Source organism: Cuculus canorus, chromosome 9 (genome assembly GCF_017976375.1).
Source record: "Cuculus canorus isolate bCucCan1 chromosome 9, bCucCan1.pri, whole genome shotgun sequence".
NCBI classification, from domain to species: Eukaryota; Metazoa; Chordata; class Aves; order Cuculiformes; family Cuculidae; genus Cuculus; species Cuculus canorus.
Genome location: NC_071409.1, coordinates 15,083,228 through 15,102,007, shown reverse-complemented (window position 1 = coordinate 15,102,007; position 18,780 = coordinate 15,083,228). Strand labels below are relative to the sequence as shown.

At 55.9% G+C, this 18,780-nt stretch overlaps 1 protein-coding gene across 4 annotated transcripts in view; it reads left to right on the top strand.

Annotated features, from left to right (window-relative positions):
• NMUR1 (neuromedin U receptor 1) overlaps positions 1-18,780 on the top strand; it is a 52,881-nt gene that overhangs the window by 19,048 nt on the left and 15,053 nt on the right. For 2 of the 4 annotated variants that reach the window (XM_054074099.1, XM_054074100.1), the window contains exons 3-5: positions 9,405-9,437; positions 15,863-16,430; positions 16,875-18,280. In XM_054074099.1, the coding sequence (XP_053930074.1) occupies positions 16,877-18,175 (1,299 nt within the window). In that variant the 5' untranslated portion in view covers positions 9,405-9,437; positions 15,863-16,430; positions 16,875-16,876 and the 3' untranslated portion in view covers positions 18,176-18,280. Of the gene's footprint in view, positions 1-9,404; positions 9,438-13,676; positions 14,238-15,862; positions 16,431-16,874; positions 18,281-18,780 lie in introns of those variants that run through there. The other 2 variants (XM_054074102.1, XM_054074101.1) reach the window with 2 other exon arrangements.

The window sequence follows — 18,780 nt, the reverse complement described above, 5'->3', positions numbered from 1 at the left end:
ACTGGGATGCATGTGCTGCCGAGCTGCCGGCATGTCTGTTCCCTTCCCCTGGCAGCTCCCAGTTCAGAGAACGTGGATGGGGACCCCATTTAGGATCCTGATTTGTGGCTGAGAGGGGGGAACCTTGCTGCCGACCCCAATGGGGTGGGATGCAGCCTTGCACCCTTGGCCACCTTGCTCAGCTGCCATGGGCATCTCCGTCCCTGTACCTTGGCTGGAGCCAGTGGGTAGATTTGGATCCCAAACTGATGAACATGCTAAATCCAGAAGATTTTGCCCTACAGCTGCCTTCTGGGTTTTTTTTGACTGAGGTTAGTGGCCCCAGCACCCAGCTGCCTCAGCGTCCTGCTGGCATGGCTGGGGTCTGGGGACCCTCTCTCAGCAGCATGTGGGGCAGCGCTGGTCAGTGGTGCCAAGTCTTGGCTGGCGCCTTTCCCAGCCTCTCCCCATCCTGTCAACATGCCAGAGGTTGCTGAAGAACCTGTTCCATAGCTCCCACTACAGAGGAGGAAATGATGAGTGCTGTTTGCGGCAGCACCTTTCATCCTAGTGCTGGAGGACTGCTTCGCCTCTATGTGCATGCAGCTTGGCTCCAGGCTGGAACATGGGAGCTCCTAAGCTCCAGGGATGGAGGTCAGGGCTTGGAAAGGCTCTTGTTTCCATCCACCCACCCTGACCTTGGTGCCCACGAGCTCCCCGGTGCCCTAACCCTAAGCTGGGCTGGGAGGTTCAGCCCTGCTCCATGGATGGGGCCTTTTTATGCCACAGTTCCCCCATTCGGGACCCCATGGAGTTCACAACACCCTTGTTGAATATTTGTGAACATTCTTTGCTCCATCCATCTCGACACATGGCAGCAGGCACACAGTAAACTTGGCAGTGTGCTGGACACTGTGCCCCCAAAATGCTTGCTGTTCCATGGCAGGACACCATTCCCAAGGTTGTGGAGGGGGAGTTGCTTTTGGGGCATTCCCAGCTGACTCCACCACAGTGTCCCTTCCCCCCTGCCTGGCAGGGACTCTGCAGGCTGGGAAGCCACCCTGGCTGCCACGCTGCCAGAGCTGATGGCCATAAAAGGCCCTGAAATGGAGGAGCTGGACAAGGGGCTGGACTGCTTCTTGAGCCCGAGTGGGATTGTCCTGCCTGCCCATGTGGGTCAGGATGCAGGAATGGGGGGCTGGAGGAGGAGAGCAGCCCGGAGCTGAGTCATGGGGCTGGGGCACACCGTGTTCCCATCTACCTTCCCCAGTTTCCCTGAGGAACACATTTGGGCCATGCCCTGAGACACCGGGGGTCTGCATCACCTCCCACGAGGGGCTCCATAGGGGGTGGAAGGATAAAGCTGCCTTTTCATTGGGCACCTGAGCTGGGGGTGGTGGGGGCCGAGGGGACCAAGGGGCAGGCGGCGGGCTCCCCCACCAGCCCCCCACTGCCTCTCCCTAGACAATGGCTGCCCTTTGTTGGGGTTTTACGCGCCCGGCCCCCTTCCCTGCAGCCCAGCTGGTGACATTTTACCACCTCCGCACTCACATGGGGATTCAAAGGGCACAGATGCACCGTGAAACTACAAAGCAAAGTTTTCCCCCACTCCCCCTCCCCAGTGCTTCAACATCCCCGGGGAGGCTGGGCTGGGATGCATGGCTGGGATGCTGGGATGCACGCACCAAGAACCTCCCTCTGGGGCTGTTTCAGGGCCGCCAACCCTTGGGACTCCTTCCACCTTCCTGCCCTTCCCCTGCCTCAATCTTCACAGACCTTTGGGAGCCTCTTGGGGTCCTGCCCCCCATCCCTGGCCCAAAGGATCTTGGCAGTGCTGGACACCCACTGGTGGGAGGTGAAGGGAGACAGCATGGGGACCGTTTCAGGGCTGAAGATGCTTGACCCATGGAGAGGGAGCCATGTGGGTGGTACCCACCTCTGCCCTGCAGATGCCTGGCAGAGCAATGCCAGGCAGGCTGGTGGTGCCAGCCTTGGCATCACCTTGGGCTCCTGCGAGTAGCCAGTCTGTGGGATATATGGTGGCCTCTGTCCCTTCAGAGAGGTCTCAGTGTACAGGCGTCCAACTCCTGCCCCTTCCCTCCCACTCCCAGACCTCTTGGGGGGGGTTTCCCTTGAGGACCTGGGCAAGCAGCCCAGTTCTTCCCAACCGGTCATTGCCTCCACAGGGGCCTTGGGAAAACAGCCTGTAAACAGGCAGCTGGAGAGCGTGAGTCACAGCGACCGAGAGGGAAATAAATGCAGGAGGGGAATTTGCAGCATGTGTTGGGTCATGGGGATGAGCCCAGCCTCTCCCAGCAATGGTGAGTAGGTACACCCCTATGGAGCCAGGTGTCCCAGGAAGGTCATTATCCCACTGATATTGCTGTGTCCACTCAAGCCACAAAATGGAGATCAACCCTCTTTCTTCACCAAAAGCATCCCCTGATCTTGCCACTTTCATCCCAAGGGATGAGCAGTCATGGCCCCAGAAGCAGCTGCTGTTTCAGCACAGAGAACTCTGCCCCTACAGCCATGCGGATCTCATCCCTGCTGAAAGTCACTCTGCCACGGTTATTTTTGGCTGGCGGCAGGGCCAGAGAAGCTGGCTGTCTCCCAGCCGATGCAGCGCATCCCGGCTGGGATTGTCTTGCCTGGTGGGTAGCGCTTGGGTGCACAGGCTGCCTTCAGCATCCCCTCTCCCTGCTGCCAAATACCTGCCAGTTCCCTCGCCCGTGTGTAAAGCGAGAGTGCTATCTAGTGGCTAATCCCACTGGGAACACCGGTGGCACTGGGGATTAACTTCTGCAAGGGCATTTAATGACACCAGTCACCACTATGAGTGTAGCTTTACTATCCCAGTGTGGGGATTGGTAGTTCAAAATGTTGAGAAGTTCATCCACAGTCAAAAACAGCTGCTCTTTTCCATGGCCTCTCTTGAGGCTGGAGGGATGTCCAGGGCTGGGAGCCACGGGAGAGGCTGTGCAGGGCCTGAGAGCATGTTTGTCAGGGTGAGGGGTGCCCACATTCGCTGGGGGAAGGATGCACCTTATGGGGGATGAAGGGTGTGCATGTGTTCGCTTGGGGACGAGGGCGTATCCAATGCCGGGCGCCTCTCGCACTCGCAAGGGCTCTCACCCAGGACACGCTCTCACCCAAGGACCCCCCAGACAAAGCCTTTTCGTGCTTCTCCCTCAAGAGCTGTGTCCCCATGGTGTGGTGACCCTGTCCCCATCCCCATCCCCAGCAAGAGGGAGCGGGAGCCGGGTCGGGGTTCATCCCTCTGCCATTGCAGCATTGGGGTACGGCTGGGGGCTCGGGGGGTAAAAAGGGGCATCGCAGCCCCCCCGTGGGGGCCGGTAGGAGCTGCTCTCCCTGTGTGTGTGTGTGTGTCCACGGTTGGCTGACGTCACTAAAATATGCTGATTTATGCACGTTAACCCTTTCCCCGCGGGGCTCGGGGGCTCCTGGGGAGGTAGTGGCTGTGGGGCGGGGGGACCCCGCCGCTCTCCCGGCCCCGGCTTCGGGTCCCCCGCGAACGGCTCCCGCCTCCCTCCCTGCCCCAGGGGTTGCTGTGGGAACCGGACCGGGCTTCTGATGTCACCGGGACGGTTGCTATGCGACCGGTCCTCTCGCCCGTCCCTGTGTGAGGTCACTGTCGCCATGGTGACGGGACGGGATGCGGGGGGGGCAGGGGGGGGTGCGGAGCCTCCCGGGGGACCGGGGCGGGGCGGTCCCGGGTCCGGAGCCATCGCTTCCCTTCCCCCCCGTCCCGGGCGGTCCTCCCGGGGAAACAGCAAAAGCTTCGCATTGAAACAGTGAAAAAAGGAAAATAAAGCTTTTTTTGGCTGGGCCCGAGTTATTATTTTTAGAAATCCTGGCGGAAAATCTGCCCGCGTCGGGAACGGCCCCTCATTACCCGGGAAACACACTGCCTCGTGGGAAGCAGCAGCCGTGGGGCTGGGCTCCATGGGGAGTGGAGCACGGGTGGGCTTGGGGCGATGGGACCCGCCAGGGTGGTCCAGTTTCCACTCAGTTCCCAGTCCGCGTGGCTGCTGGGAGGCTGTGGGTTTTTACATTTCCCCCAGCTTGCATTCCTCCTGGAGGCGATTTATTCCTAAACCCTGACATCTGCTTCGTGGAAAGCGATGGAGCTGCTCCTTCCGAGGCACAAATCCCTGCTCCTCTCCTGCCGTCGGCTTTGGGACTCTGGCTGGCCCAGGCAGCATCCCAGATAGGTGGCTTTGCGCCTCGGGGCTGGCAGTGGTGGACCTTTGGGCATGCTGCTCGCTGCAACATGGTCCCTGGGGACCTACCCTGCCCCTCTGCCATGCCATCCCTGAACCTGCCCACCACCCCGGCATTGCCAGAGATCCCACTGGCCATGAAGCCATGGGGATTAGCAGCTTCCTTTGGCCAGGGATTTAGCTAAAGCTACTTAGTGAGAGCTGCACAAGGCAGGCAGCAGCTGGCTTGGTTGGATAGAGGATGTAGGGAAAGCTGGGATATGTGTCCTGAGCCCTCCTAAGGATGCTGAGCGGGAAAGGGGTTGCCCGGGGTTAATAGCTCAGTGTCTCTTGGTGTATGTCCCATCAAATCGAGTGTCCACAGCATCTTCCTTCACTCCAGTAAACTCCCAGCCTTTGTTTTATTTCCAAAGCCATAGAGATTCCTTTGAGCCAAATCTCCATCCTGCACAGGTGGGACAGAGGGTCGGGAAAAGGGCAGACCTTGCTTGCAGAGCATTGCCAGCTGAGATGTAGGACAAGAGCCGGCAGATGGAGGTGGGCAGACGGAGGCATGTGAGGGTGCACTGAGATGCTGTTTGCTATGATGGGATCTTGGCTCGCTGCTGGTTAAGCAGCTGCTGAGCTTACTGGGGCTGGGGGGCTGCAGGGCTCCTGGGGGAGGAAGGGGATGGGTATGAGGAAGGAAATAGGGAGCTTGGGTGAGTCCCCAGCGCGGGGAGCAGCTAGGGAGAGAGCAGGGAAAGGATTGCCTGCTAAAATTGCAGAGTTGAGGGGTCTGGTTGGAGCTGTAGCTGGGGGATGGAGCAAGGAGTGGAGGGGACTCGCAGCCCTATCCTGACATGTCACTGGCACAGGGAGCACTGCATGCATCGCTGCTGTACGGAACCCCTCTGACTGCTGTGGAGACCAACAAGGAAAACTCCTTGGCAAGACTACGCAAACTGCAGCAGGAGAAGCTGTGAGCAGCAGAAAGCCCCCACCCTGTCAAAACACATGGACAAAGGAGATGTCCTTCAAAGGGACCCCAAAACAGCTCTGGGCTCCCCAAAGTCCCCTCTGAAGGCCTTATCCTCTGCTAATGTACGTTGCCTTACAGGAAGAAGCTCAGGGGAAAACCTGGCTGCAGTGGGGGGAAGTCTCCATACCCTGTGGGAAGAGCTGAGCAGGTGGAGGAGCTGGAGGATCCTGGCCCACAGCCACCAGCCTGGGCACAGGGCTGTGCTGGGATGGAGGAGAGCCTGGTTGCCCACTGACAAGTTTGGGGTCCAATTCTGCTGGTGCTGAGCACGTGTAGGATCATCTGGAACCCTTGCATAACATGTAGTTTAACCCAGGGGATTTGTGGGGATGCCATTATTGCAGTCATTACATTCCCAAGCCCTGTGTGGTGGCCTCCTGCATGGTCCCTTCTCCTCACTCAGGCTACTGTGGGACAGGTCAGGATGGTCAAAGCTGTCACACCTGCTAGACCCAGAGCAGCAAATCCTGGTCCCTGCTGAGCAGTCCCCACATGCCCTGCCCGCTGCTCTGGGACAAGGCAGGATCCATCCTGCTGCCCCTGCTCCCTCCTGTCTGCCTCCACCACTCGCTGCCTCCGTCCTTCCCAGGGGAGAGGGCTCTGGTTTCTCTGGTGCAGTGGGGAGATGTGTGCCAGGTACGGTGGCTCTGTGTACACCTGAGCCAGAGACTTGTAGAGGAAGGGGACAGCAGATGAGATTTGGGGATGGAGCAGAGAAACAAATAACAGGTTTTAGGTGCTTCCCTTCTTTTTTATACCCAGAGTAAAAGCAGGATCATCAGAAGCTGGAAGGATGCTGAGAGGTGCTGCTGACAGGGAGCTGTTGCACAGCCCTTACCCTAAACCCCCTCCACGAGTGGGGCACTGCCAAAAAAAGCTGTCATCTCGCCCAGGCTGGGGGACACCCAGCCCTGAGGCGCTTGGCCCTGTGGCCTGGGGACATGGTCCTGCCATGCCACCGTGGCTGGGGACAACGCTCCGGTCTGGTGCCACCGTGTGGACACAGGACACTTCCACAAATCCCTATTCGCTGTACCTCTATAGCCTTCCCGGCTAAAGGAACCAGGCTTGTTAGTGCTGCTTTCCCAAGCTGTCCTGAGCACCAAGGGGGTTTATATCCCCTTCCCACCACCCCACATCCCCAAACACCTTGCCCTCTGCCTGTCTTTCCCCCTCAGCCACCAGTGCTGGGCTGACCCTCCCCACCCCATCACCCCACTGCTGTACCCCACCTTCTCTGGCCACCCCCACACCATGACTGCATGAACAGATCAAGCTCCTGCTGATCTGATGAACACCCCTTCCGAGTCCTCTGGGCAAGGGAATGAGGGACAGTAAGTGAACACAAATGGATAGACAGGTAAGGATGTCATGGAGCTGTCGGAGTGGGCTTAGGGTAAGGGCTGTGCAACAGCTCCCTGTCAGCAGAGCCTCTCAGCATTCTTCCAGCTTCTGATGATCCTGTTTTTACTCTGGCTATAGAAACAGAGGGAAGCACCTAAAACCTGTTACTTGTTTCTCTGCTCCATCCCCAAATCTCACCTTCTGTCCCCTTCCTCTACAAGCCTCACTTGGCTCAGGTGTACACAGAGCCACCGTACCTGGCACACACCTCCCCACTGCACCAGAGAAACCAGAGCCCTCTCCCCTGGGAAGGAGGGAGGCAGCAGGTGGTAGAAGCAGACAGGAGGGAGCAGGGGCAGCAGGATGGATCCTGCCTTGTCCCGGAGCAGCGGGCAGGGCACCTAGGGGCTGCTCAGCAGGGACCAGGATTTGTTGCTCTGGGTCTGGCCCTGCACTGCCCCAGCCCAGAGCTCTCTCCTGCGTGCAAACCTTCGCCTCACCCCGTTTCACACCCTTTATTCCCCATTTCCCACGCCTCCAGACAAGCCCAGGCCCTCCTTTCCCCAGAGAGGTCACCGTGCCAGCGTGTCCCCAGGGTCCCCAGCCCTGTGGGCATTGAAGTGCCGGTCCCTGGGGGCTGCAGCAGGGACAGCTGGTGGCCCGTGGTGGCCCGTGGTGGCCCATGGGACACGCCGGAGCTCCCACGTGCTTCCAACAGAGGGAGCCAAAATGCCATGAATGGTGGCTGGGGCACGGTCACGGCCGCCCATCGTCGCGGCGTCGGGGCGCCCGGCCGCGAGGGCTGTCATCATAGAGTCATAGAACCTCTTGGTTGGAAAAAAACCTTTGAGATCATCAAGCCCAACCATATCTGTCCACTGCTAAATCGTATCTCTAAGCACTTCATCTACCCATCTTACTGTCTCCACAGATGGGGACTCAACCGCCTCCCTAGGCAGCTGCCCTTTCGGTGGAGAATTTTTTCCTAATGTCCAATCTGAACCTCCTCTGGCACAACTTGAGGCCATTCACCTCTCGTCCTATCAGCTGTCACTTGGGAGAAGAAACCAACACCCACCTCTCTACAACCTCCTTTCAGACAGTTGTAGACGGTGATAAGGTCTCCTCTCAGCCTCTTCTCCAGGCTAACCCACCCCAGTTCCCCCAGCTGCTCCTCATAAGACTTCATAAGACAGACCCTTCACCAGCTGCTTTGCCCTTCTCTGGACACGCTCCAGCACCACAATGTCTTTCTTGTAATGACGGGCCCCAAATTGAACATATTATTCGAGGTGCAGCCTCACATCCATGTGGCTTGCAAAGCCAAGTTGTCAGAAAACTCCATTCCAGCTGCCAGGGAGGAAACCTGCACTTCTCTCTCTATGGACCATCTGATGGGTCACAGCCTCTGTCCTGGGCAGCCGTACCCCCATCATCAGTGCCCCCGCCACCCCCAGACCAGCTGCCTCTGTGGTGGATTTGAAGCTGGTCTTGTCTGGAAACAGTGACTGCAGTAGCAAAGAGGGGGTTCCTCACACCACGGGGCAGCCCCGAATCACCTCTCTGACAAGTGGGTTTCTCCCAGTCCAGATCTTCACCCAGCACCATGTCCAAACACAGAGCAGGGAAGAAAAAACTCTGCTCTAATCACTTTACAGTGGACATAATTAGTCTAAATTAAAGCAGACGTAAAGCACCAGGAAGGGAGTGTTTGAAATGATGCTCCTTGTGCTCTTGGAACAACAGCTCGTGGCATCTCACCAGCAACTCTTTCCCATTCATGCCTCTCTGTTTCCTGGATTTGGGTAGTGTCAGACACTTTATTGGTGGGAAAAGGGAGTGGGATGCAAATAACCTGCCAGATGGGGAGAGGAAATGGGTGGAGGGAGAATCAGAGAAGAAATATCGCAGGCAATGCCACACAGTGCCAGGGGGAAATCTCTCCCATTTGCCCAGCATTTGCTCGTTTATTTAAAGCCTGCCATTAGTGGCAGCCGTGTGCGATGGGATTCACACCAGTCCTGAGTCTATTAGGTGCCATGTCTTGGCCATGTGTCTAATCCACCAAAGTCCTCTCCCAATTCCTGCTTTCCACTGAAAACTGCTGCTTTCTGCAGCAGCTTTGAAAGCCTGGAGCCTCAGCCCCTCGCCCGTACATGGGAGATTTTTGGCACATCAGAGGCTGGGGCTGAGTGCAGGGGGGCTGTCGTGGTGTTGGCAAGACAGAGAGAGGCTGTGGGCCAAGGAAAAGCATGGGGTAAATGGGATCTGGGCCAAATCCAAGGCAGGCAGTGCCAGGCTGTTGCTCAACAATGCTGCCAGAGCAGCTTGGCATGGCTTGGGAGAGGAAATCCCAATCAGCTCCAACATTTAATCCTGTCTTCTCACTGGAGCAGCTGAAAATGTCCTGTTGCTGGGGTCACAGGAAGCCACTAGAGTCCAAGACTCTTCTCAGAGGTCACCAAGCTTATCTGGGAATCTCCATCCGAGAGCTGCAGGGCTGGTGCGAGATAAACACTTTTATGGGATGAGTTTGTGCCCCAGACCCTTTCCATCAGTCCCAAAGATGCTGGAAGCAAAGCATGCATGCCCCAAGTCTTGTGGTGGGCCAGCTGGGATGAGGAAAGTTGTCTGCCTGTCTGGGAAACACCTCAAAGAAGGAAAAGAGGTGAAAACAAGAATTTCCTTAGAACCACAGCAGCAGGTGGGGATACAGGGGGAAATGGAGGCATGGAAGACTGGACTGGTGGGATGGGGTGGGACAGGGCAATTGAGACATGCAGATGTGCAACTGACCCCAACCTTCTCTTCTACAGCTGCTGGTGAGAGTCGTGTTAGGCTACTGGCTGGTAAGTAGAGGGTTAACCCAGCCCATGCCTTCACCCAGGTTCCGCCCAGCCTGGCCCAGCTGCAGGTGCCTCCTGGGGCTATAAAAGGGCTGAAGGCAGGGGCTGCTTTCCTGGGTGGTTTTGGAGGTGCTCTAGGAAGGGCTAATGGAAAGGGATGCTGCTGTTTCCAGCCTTGGGAAGGGGCTGGCAGCGGGTCCAGGCAGAAGTGGTTGGGGGTGCGCAGTTACCCCAGAGCCTTTCTCTGATTTGGGAGCACGTTGCCCTGGACAGCACTGGGAGTCTTCCTGAAGTGAGGCTGTCAGCCTGATGGCTTTCACCCACCGACTGCTGTCCTGCTGGAGAGAGGAACTGGACCAATTGGATCTGCTGGGCTGGTGAGATGTAGGTTTGGGGTTATCTTCAGTGCTTGCAGGTGGGATGTTCAATTATTCATTCCATTTTCCTTCTGCGTGTGGAAATCAGGCTGAGAGTCTCTCATCTGTATTCCTCCACTTAAAGAGAATTGTCAACTCTAATCTTCTCCCATCCCCTGGGTGTCCTCCAGATCTCAGTTAATGGCAGGGTGACTCTGGTATCTTGCTCTGGTCCCCCAGGGTGTCATCTGGATGTGCCTTATTGCACTTGTCCAGTTAACCTGTGTCCCTGCCTCTGGCTTTGCTCCATCCCTGGACATGTCATGCTGTAGTTCGCTGATGTGACTGGGCCCTGTGGTTTCTTGTTTAGTCCCTTCTGTGTCACACTTGCCAATGTCCCTGGGTATGGTTGATGTGTTCTATGGTGGTAGACACAGGTTGGATCTTTTCCTTGTGACCCATCCTGTACGAACGTGGTCAAAGAAGGGCCAGTGAAGGTGGCGCAGATGGAGGCAGGGAGGAGGAGGTGGATGGTGGGGTTGTTGTTTTGGGCTGAGGGAGGCATAGTGGCAGCACTGATGGGTTTGTTGGGGTGGGTAAGGAGTGGAAAACAGCACTGTCCAATGGTAACATCATCTTAGAGAGTTGATCAGCTGGCTTGGGGTGTGGTAAGCTGTCTCCCTTGGTGGACATCAAGAGAGGCAACTCCTGCCCACCCACCTAAGTGACCTCCACTTGCTGCTGGACAGGGTGAGGTAATGTCAACAGGCCTGGGAAGTGCAGTGAACCCTCTGCAGACCCCAGGCCGTGGCGTTCCTCCCATTTCTCCTCTTATCTATGCTGGTGTGAGAGCCATGCACAGGCAGAGAATGAGTATCTACCATGGGCAGGATGGAAGAGGTAATAAAAGTCCTGGCAATCAGCCTTGGGATACATAGTGGAGGCTGTAAAGCAATCTGTGAATGCAAAGCAGCTCTCCACCGAGGGTAGGAGAGAGAAGACATCCCTGCACTGTGCCACATAGTTATCTATTTTTGATAACTTGCTCACGAGGGAGGAATTTTGGAAAGAAATAAATAGAGCCTATAAAGGGACTTATTGATGCTTGGGAAGATGCCCTGGATCCATGCTCCATTTAAATGAGCTTCAGAGAATGCCTTGCTGTAGCTGAAGTGATCCCAAGCTCGTTATTGGTAGGCCAGAATATTTCCAGCTGGTGAAATGCTCCTTTGGATGCCCCCTGGCTTGGCTGTGTTGCTGAGCAAAGGCAGGGCTGTTTTAGCCAGGTGCTGAGTCCCTCCTTGCTGAGTGCATTGCAGCCTTTGCCATGGAACAGTATTCAGCCAGAATGAGGGATTTCCACCACAACTTGTTTGCTGCCCCATGGGCCTTCTGAGCACTCTGCCACAGCCCTAGGACCTGCTATATGGCCTGCCTCTCATCTTTCCCAGGTTAAGGAAACGCAGTAGTGGCTGTGCCCTAAGAGTGGGACAGGGTGATGTGAGACACCCACCCAACCTGCGTCCCTTCTTGCAGCTGCACTCCTCCTCTCCAAGTACAAAATGTCATCTCAATTGCTGATTGCAATGCCAACATCTGCTCTGCCACCTCTGCTGACCCTGCAAGGTGCCATGGGGCAGGGTCAAACAGGAGCCAAAGGAGGTGGTGAGGGGGAGATGGGGAAAATGGCATGGTATTAGCAAAGCCCTGGCTGACAGATGCATCTGCAGCTTGGGAGAAGTAACTTGATGCTTTTTTGGTCTTGGGTGATTCATCCTGGCCTCAGTAGAAAAACACATTCTCTAGTCTTGTGCTGGATGGGGGATGTAGTGCTGGGGCTGTGTAGCTTCCCATTGGGAAGCCCAGACTGCAGCCAGCCCTTGTCCTGCCCCATCAGTGCACGGGGGGCACAGCTGAGACAGCACCCCTGGGCAACTCGACCTGATGGGGACTTGCAAAACCAGTGCTCCTGCCAGGTGAAAAAGTGCTTTTCATCTGTGCAAGTCCTGATTAGCAAAATTATGGTTGCCATGGAACCTGAATAACTGCTTGAATAGTGTCTGCATTCCCCGTCCCCCCAGCAGACCTAGGGGACGCATGCTGTGGAGTGAATGCCAATTTTGCTGCCCCATAGAAATCTGATTACTTTTATCCCAGTGAACACTGAAATGGTCCTTTTTTTCCCCCCTTTCTCTTTTAATTTCAGCCCAGTTTGGAGTGAAGGAGAAATGCCCCTTCCCAGTAATTTCCCAGATGAACTGCAGGGCTTTAGATGCAGTGGTTGCTGCAGGGAGAAACCCTGGGCTCGGGTGGTGGGGGCTTATAGGGTGGTTGCTGTGAGCAGCGCTCTGGGCCCTTCTGCTCCCTCAACTGGAGGCAGAGCTTCCCGGAGTACAAGGCCTGCATTCTGCACAAGGTGGTTACCTGTCCTGAGGAAATGAAGGCTCCCTGCTGGCTCTCTTGCCAGGTGTCTGCACCCTGGAATGGCAGCTAGCAAGCTATGTCGACATCAGAAAAGAGGACTTGGAAATCTAGAAAGAGCTGCCACTGCTGGGAGAGGTTAAGTCACCTGCTTTGACTGCAGAAGCGGGGAGACAGAGTGATGCTGAAATGAGATTTTTTTGGACTAGGAACAGCTTTTGCCTAAAAAGCAGTACAAAGCCTCTAGAAAAATAGTGGCTGGAAATGCACAGAGTGGCAATGGCCAAAAAATTACTGGGGGAGGTGTGCCATACCAGGCAAAGATGTCTGGTGGGCTCTGCTGGGTAAATAACAGCAGCACTGCTCTGGAAAGGCCACCCCACCCTTCACCCCCAGCTACTTTACTGCACAATTGCCAGACTCCCCATCTCTGGTGACCTGTGGGTCTGAGCGGCCATTCCTGGCCTTGGGTACTAAAATGAGCATTCTGCTCTGTGAGATGCATCTTTTGGACACAACACCTTCAGATGACCAAAGAGGATCACTTTTGAGTAGGCAGCTCCCGTCAGGGAGAGAAACCCCTCTTACATCCCTATGCCTGACAGGTTTGCTTGTCCTCCAAGGGGAGAGGGTTTATTCCTGTCTCAAAGTTTAACAATCCCATTCTTTCTGTGCTGGCTGTCCCTGCCTGGGCAGATTAGCAGCACCAATACCCTGTCAAGGGCTGCTCATCTGTTTGCTTCAGTCACAGTGAGGGATGCACCCAGAGGCTCTTGCCTGCTGCACAGGCACAGAGGGGGCAAGCAACTGTCTGTGCCTCAGTTTCTCTATTAGATGCAGTGGCACTCTGTGGCTTGGTAGCTGTTTATCCTCAGGACCAGAGCATGTTAATTAAAACTGCAGAGCCCTGTGCAAACAGGAGAAAAACTGGGGATCGTGGGGTGCAGACAGCTCAGTAAAAGGCTGTGCTGGCCTGCCCTTCAATTACTGAGAGTGATGGGCCCTTGAAAAGAGCTGGGAGAGGAGACAGTCGCTGTTAAGGCTGCAGCTCTCAAGCTTCAAAGCCGCTGCTTGTCCTCTCTTTCAGCCTCTTAATTTTCCCGGTGATGCTGCAGAGCCAGCCTCGCTCACCACCTGTGTGCTAGCCTTAACTGGCATGTGGAGAGACCTGACATGGGCAGGGGCAGCCTCTGTGCTGGTTAGTGGGGAGGGATGGATATGCAAGAGGAATACTCGGGGAGGATGACTGGGCAGAGCCCTTGGGCTGGGGTTACACAGGGAGCCCCTGGTGTGCTAGCTTGCTGCTGAAATTTCCAGCCCAGAGATGCTCCCACTGGGCTGTAGTTGCGGGGTTGTGGCAAGGGGTGGGTTTCGGTGTGCTGCTGCTTCCCCAGGCAGGGTTAATATAATAAAGTACCAAGCCAGGGGAATAAGCCGGAAGGTCGTGCTCCCGTGTGCAGTTCACCCTTTTTAAGCAGCAAAGAGCAGTGGTGGAAGAGGGGTTGCCACCTTCTGGTTATTCAGTTTATCAGAAAATTGAGAACTAGAACTGATTGCTCTGAAGCGCCTTTGGGCCCACAGGGACTCGGGCAGATATTAAGAAACAGAGATGCTGAGGAGAAGAACCAATGTGCAGTCCTTGAGAGCCACCAACTCTTCCTGAAGAGGTATGACAGCAGATAGGGTGGGAGCAGCTGTGAGCAGGACAAAAGAGAGGTCTGTCACAACCTGGAAGCCAGGATCCAGCAACTGGAGGGAGATGGATGGTTCAGCTCTGAGTGAATTAAGCTCTGTCTAGTCCTTGATTCTTGCAGACCGTCTTTACCGTGTGCTTGTTGTCTTCAGCTCAGAAAGGAGACTTCAGGGAAATGGATGTTGAATTTGGTAAGCTCAGTAGTTGCTCCATTGCTTTGCTCCAACACAAGCAACCTCCAAACACCCCAGTCTCAACAGATATCATCCCCTCATCCCCATGGAGGCGCAGGACAAATGAGCTGTGGGAGTCCCTGCAGGGAGAAGGACTCAGGTGCAGAGCTGGGAGGCTTCACAGGGGCTGCCCTGCAGCAAAGCCTGGGCAGGGGTACGGAATGAGACAGAGGGGTGGGAGACATTGTGACTGCATGCAGGGAACAGCTTCTGCCCCAAGGATGGAGGAGATGGCTGTGCCACAATGCACAGAGCCTGGGAAGCAGCTGAGACTGTCTTGGAAGCTGGCTGAGTGTGTGTGTGCTCAGCAGGATGGCCAGCAAGCAGGGAGAGGCAGAAAAGGAATGGAAAGGAGATACAAAGAATGGAGAATGAGAGAGAGATTTCCAGGAATGCTTCATCACCTGGTGCTATCCCTCAAGTGCACTTTTGCTCAGCCTCCTCGCACATCAGTGGTACAGCACACCCTGCCTCTGCGCTGGCATGGATCTATCCCCTGCTTGGGGCATTCCCAGGGGAAAAGCAGCCTGCACACCATCCAGAGGCAGGGACCGAAATCTGTGCCAGTCAGCTACTGTTTCTGGCTCTGCCACTCTTTGGCTTGTGACACGCCAGCTCCTGGGCACTGTCACTCACCCTGGCATCTGCTGAACCAGCCCTGCTGAGCCCCTGCCAGTACTGCCTGGTTGCTGTCCCTGTGTCCTGTCCCTGCTGTCACCAGCACTGTGCCATAACCCCAGCATTTTAGCATATCTCCATCTCCAGAGGGGAGGAGGTTTCTTTGCCTTTGTCACTCCTGTATGAACAGGTAGCACCTCTTCTTCTTGGTTTTAGATGCTATTTCCAGCATGTCGGTTTCCTCCCTTGTGTAATGCCCTGTCCTGCTCGCTTACCTTCCAGCCCTTTGGCTTCAGTACCCAGCAGTAGTTTATAAAATAAATTTTTCTTTGTCATTAAAAAAAAAATAGGCCAAGTTGGATGGGCCTTGGGCAGCCTCATCTGGTGGGAGGTGTCCCTGCCCATGGCAGGGGGTTGGAACTGGATGGTCTTTAAGATATTTGGGTCTTCCAACCCAAACCATTCAGTGATTTTATGACTGCTGTGCTCATGAGTGGCTGCCTATCCTGTGGAGTGACAATGTACAACCACCTGCCCCCTTACTCTGACTCCTTCCCTGCCAGGCACAGCCTTCCACCCCCCCAGCTGTCACCCTTTCGCCTTGACTCCCCCTGACACCTCCTCTCCATCTCAGGGGACAGGGGAGCCCCAGCCCCGCTCTGCAGGCAGCAGCGGAGCCAGGGCGGTGAGAAGAAATGTGGGATTGGACTGGTGGAGCAGGGCTGCACAGCCCTGCCACGTGTCCATGAGGCACAGGATGAGAGTGTGTGCATGTTTGTAAGTGTGCAGATATGTGCACGCGTGTGTCTGTGTGGCTACAGAGCAGGAGTGTTGCCCTGTGACGAGGCTGTTATTGGGATGGGGTGCCAGTGCAGAGGACAGGCCGGGGAGCGTGCATGCAGACAGACCCTGAGGGTAGGGAGGGAGCAGACCTTGGTGCAGAGCGAGGGATGATGCTGCAAGCGCAGCAACTTCCTCACAGCAGTGTGGCAGAAGCCAGCCGGAGCCACCTGCTCCACGGGAGTGTGAACTAGGTGACCCAGAAGATGCACACCTGGAAGCAGGGAGACCCTAGGAAGCTGGTGAGTCAGTCTCTGTTTCTTCCAGATGAGCCTGAAGAACTTGAGCACCTGCGTCTGGCAGTGTGAGGACAGCAGCAGCGCTGATGGATGCTTTACTCACCACAGAGGCCACGCAAATGGCAAATTCCTGCATTGCGAAGACTGCTGGTGGGACGGAGGCGGCCGTGCTGCCATCCGCTGGGACTCTGTCAGAGTCAATGGAGTTTACTACTTTGAAGTATTTCCTTCACTCTTGCTTTCTGAGGAGAATCTTTTCAGTAGTGCTGCTTTGAAACGAGGAGCCCCCCCCAGCAGGGGTAGAGTATCTGCACAGGCTTTGCTTACCCAGTGGTGGGAGAGGAAGCCCTAGGAACACCCCCTTCCCAGCTCGCCTGTCAGCCTTTCTGCTGACGGAGGATAAGAGGGAGAAGGTGGATAACAGCAGGCAGCTTTTCCGATCTGAGCTCCGAGGGGAGAGCAGCGGCAGCATTTCATTAGTCTGCCTCTTAAGGCAGTGAAGTCTCCATCCCCTCCCACGGTCCCTCCCCAGCCCAACCCCATCTGGCACAGAGGTGGTGGGACCTCAGCCTTCATCTGAAGCTTCCCAACAAGCCGTAAGTCCTTCTTGGGTTGGAACATGAATTTTCTCTCCGGCTGTCTTATGGTCAATCCAGCAGCCCCTCTGCACGGCTGGTAGAGTTGGAGCTGGGATCGATTTTGGGGGTTGGCTTTGGGTCTGTATCCTGCTCTACTTCAGGAGCAGGGAGAGGTGACAGCCCTGCTGAGATCCTCCCAGTGACAGGGCAAAGGGTCCAAGGTGGGTGGGAAGCTACCAGGGCTCTTCTTTGTGGATAGAAAATGGGGTAAGGGGCAATTGGTAACCCCAGGGGGAGGTTTGGGAGAGGTTTGTGGCTGGGGCAGGATGGGAGTGAGGGTGCGGAGCTGTGGTGATCAGCATTATCCTGGCACCCCGACACCAACAGAGAGAGGGGGCAGAAGGAGTAGGGGCAGCCAAGGCATTAGGAAAGCATCCTGCAAACCTTTCCTTCTCTCTGTAGCCATGATTCCCTATGTCAACTGCTCCAGCCCTGAGTTCTCCCTGCCCCACCAAGATTTTCCTGTGGAGTCCATCAGACCCAATCTCTGCAACAAGATTTACCCAGAGACCTTGTTCGATCCCAAGGATGCCAACCTGACAGAGGACCAGCTGCGGGATAAGTACCTGGGTCCTCAACGGTCCAACTTCTTTGTCCCTGTCTGTGTCATTTACCTGCTGATCTTTGTGGTGGGGGCTGTGGGCAACACGCTCACCTGCATTGTCATCCTCCGGCACCGGTTCATGAGGACACCCACCAACTACTACCTGTTCAGCCTGGCTGTGTCCGACCTGCTGGTGCTGCTTCTAGGGATGCCGCTGGAGCTGTACGACTTGTGGAGCAACTACCCCTTCCTGCTGGGTGCCAGCGGCTGTTATTTCAAGACACTGCTCTTCGAAGCTGTCTGCTTTGCCTCCATCCTCAATGTCACAGCCCTGAGCGTGGAGCGCTACATCGCTGTGGTGCACCCACTCAAGGCTAAGTACGTGGTGACGAGGAATCATGCCAAGAGGGTCATCATTGTCATATGGGTTTTGTCAGTCATCTGCTCCATCCCCAACACCAGCCTGCATGGGCTGCAGCCTCTCTATGTGCCTGGCCGAGGGTGGGTGCCCGATTCAGAGGTCTGTACCCTGGTGAAGCCACGCTTGACCTACAACCTCATCATCCAAATCACCACTGTTGTCTTCTTCTTCCTGCCCATGGGGATCATCAGCATCCTCTACCTGCTCATCGGCCTGCAGCTCAAGAAAGAAAGGATGCTGGAGGCCTTGGGAGCCAAATCTGGTAGCAGCTGTGACTCTCACCATGCCCAGGAGAAGAAAAAGTTCAAGAGGAGGCAGGTCACGAAGATGCTGTGTGAGTCTGATGCTGGGGAGTCTGATGCTTGGGATGGGCAGAGCCAGAGAGTGTCTCCCAAGGCTGTGTTGGGAGGGTGTGGGCAGGAAAATGAGGTACAGGCAGTCCAGAGGTTCTGGTTCATCCCAGAGAAAGGCTGTGGGGCTGACTCAAGGGGTGTTGAGGCAAAGACAGGTCGGGTGTCTTGGCCTCAGTGTTGGAGACTGTTCATCCAGCTTCCTCATGGCCATAAGACCTCCCCTCCTCCAGGAAAGTTCTGGGTGAGAAAGAGAAAGGAGCTTGGATGGGATGGAGGAACCTGCCTCCTGTCCCCTACCCAGATGTCATGTGCTGTAGGTGGTGGTGGGATTTCACAGAGAGGATCTAGCTCCTACCCAGCTCTGCAGCCTCTGCGACTGCCTTGAGGCAACAATGCACAGACCCGAGGCTGGACAGGAGCATTCCTCTGTCCCACTGCTCTGTGCCCTTGCTCACCTCCCCAGCTCTGCCCCTGCAGCCCCTCTGGCCCCCTTCCCAGCAGCAGGAGCTGGCTGCCCACTGATGGCACAGTGGTGGTGAGTTGCCCAGCCCTGTCCATCGGTGGGACCAAGCCTACTTCTCTGCTGAGTCCCACACAAGTTGCAATTCTGCTTCCCCTGGCACTGGGGCTGGGAGGGGACAAAGGGGGACCTGGCCCCATGTGCCACAGGGACATAGCATGGTGTGGATACAGCAGGCTTGGGAACGCCAGGGCCACCTGTACATCACACCCTTTCCTTTCCATCAGCAAAGATGGGTTATTAGAAAGAAAAACAAACAAACAAACAAAAAAACCAAACCAAAACCAGAGCACAAGGAAAGGGCATAAAGAGCTCCTGCTCCTTGGACTTTTCTGGCAAAAGTGGCAGGGTCCCCAGAGGCTGGATGCCTGCAGAGGTGTCTCCAGCCATGCTGTGCAGCCATGGCGCTGTGGCACGGGCTGCTGCCTGCCCACAAGGAGAAGAGATGTGTAGTGCAGTAGTGTCTGGAA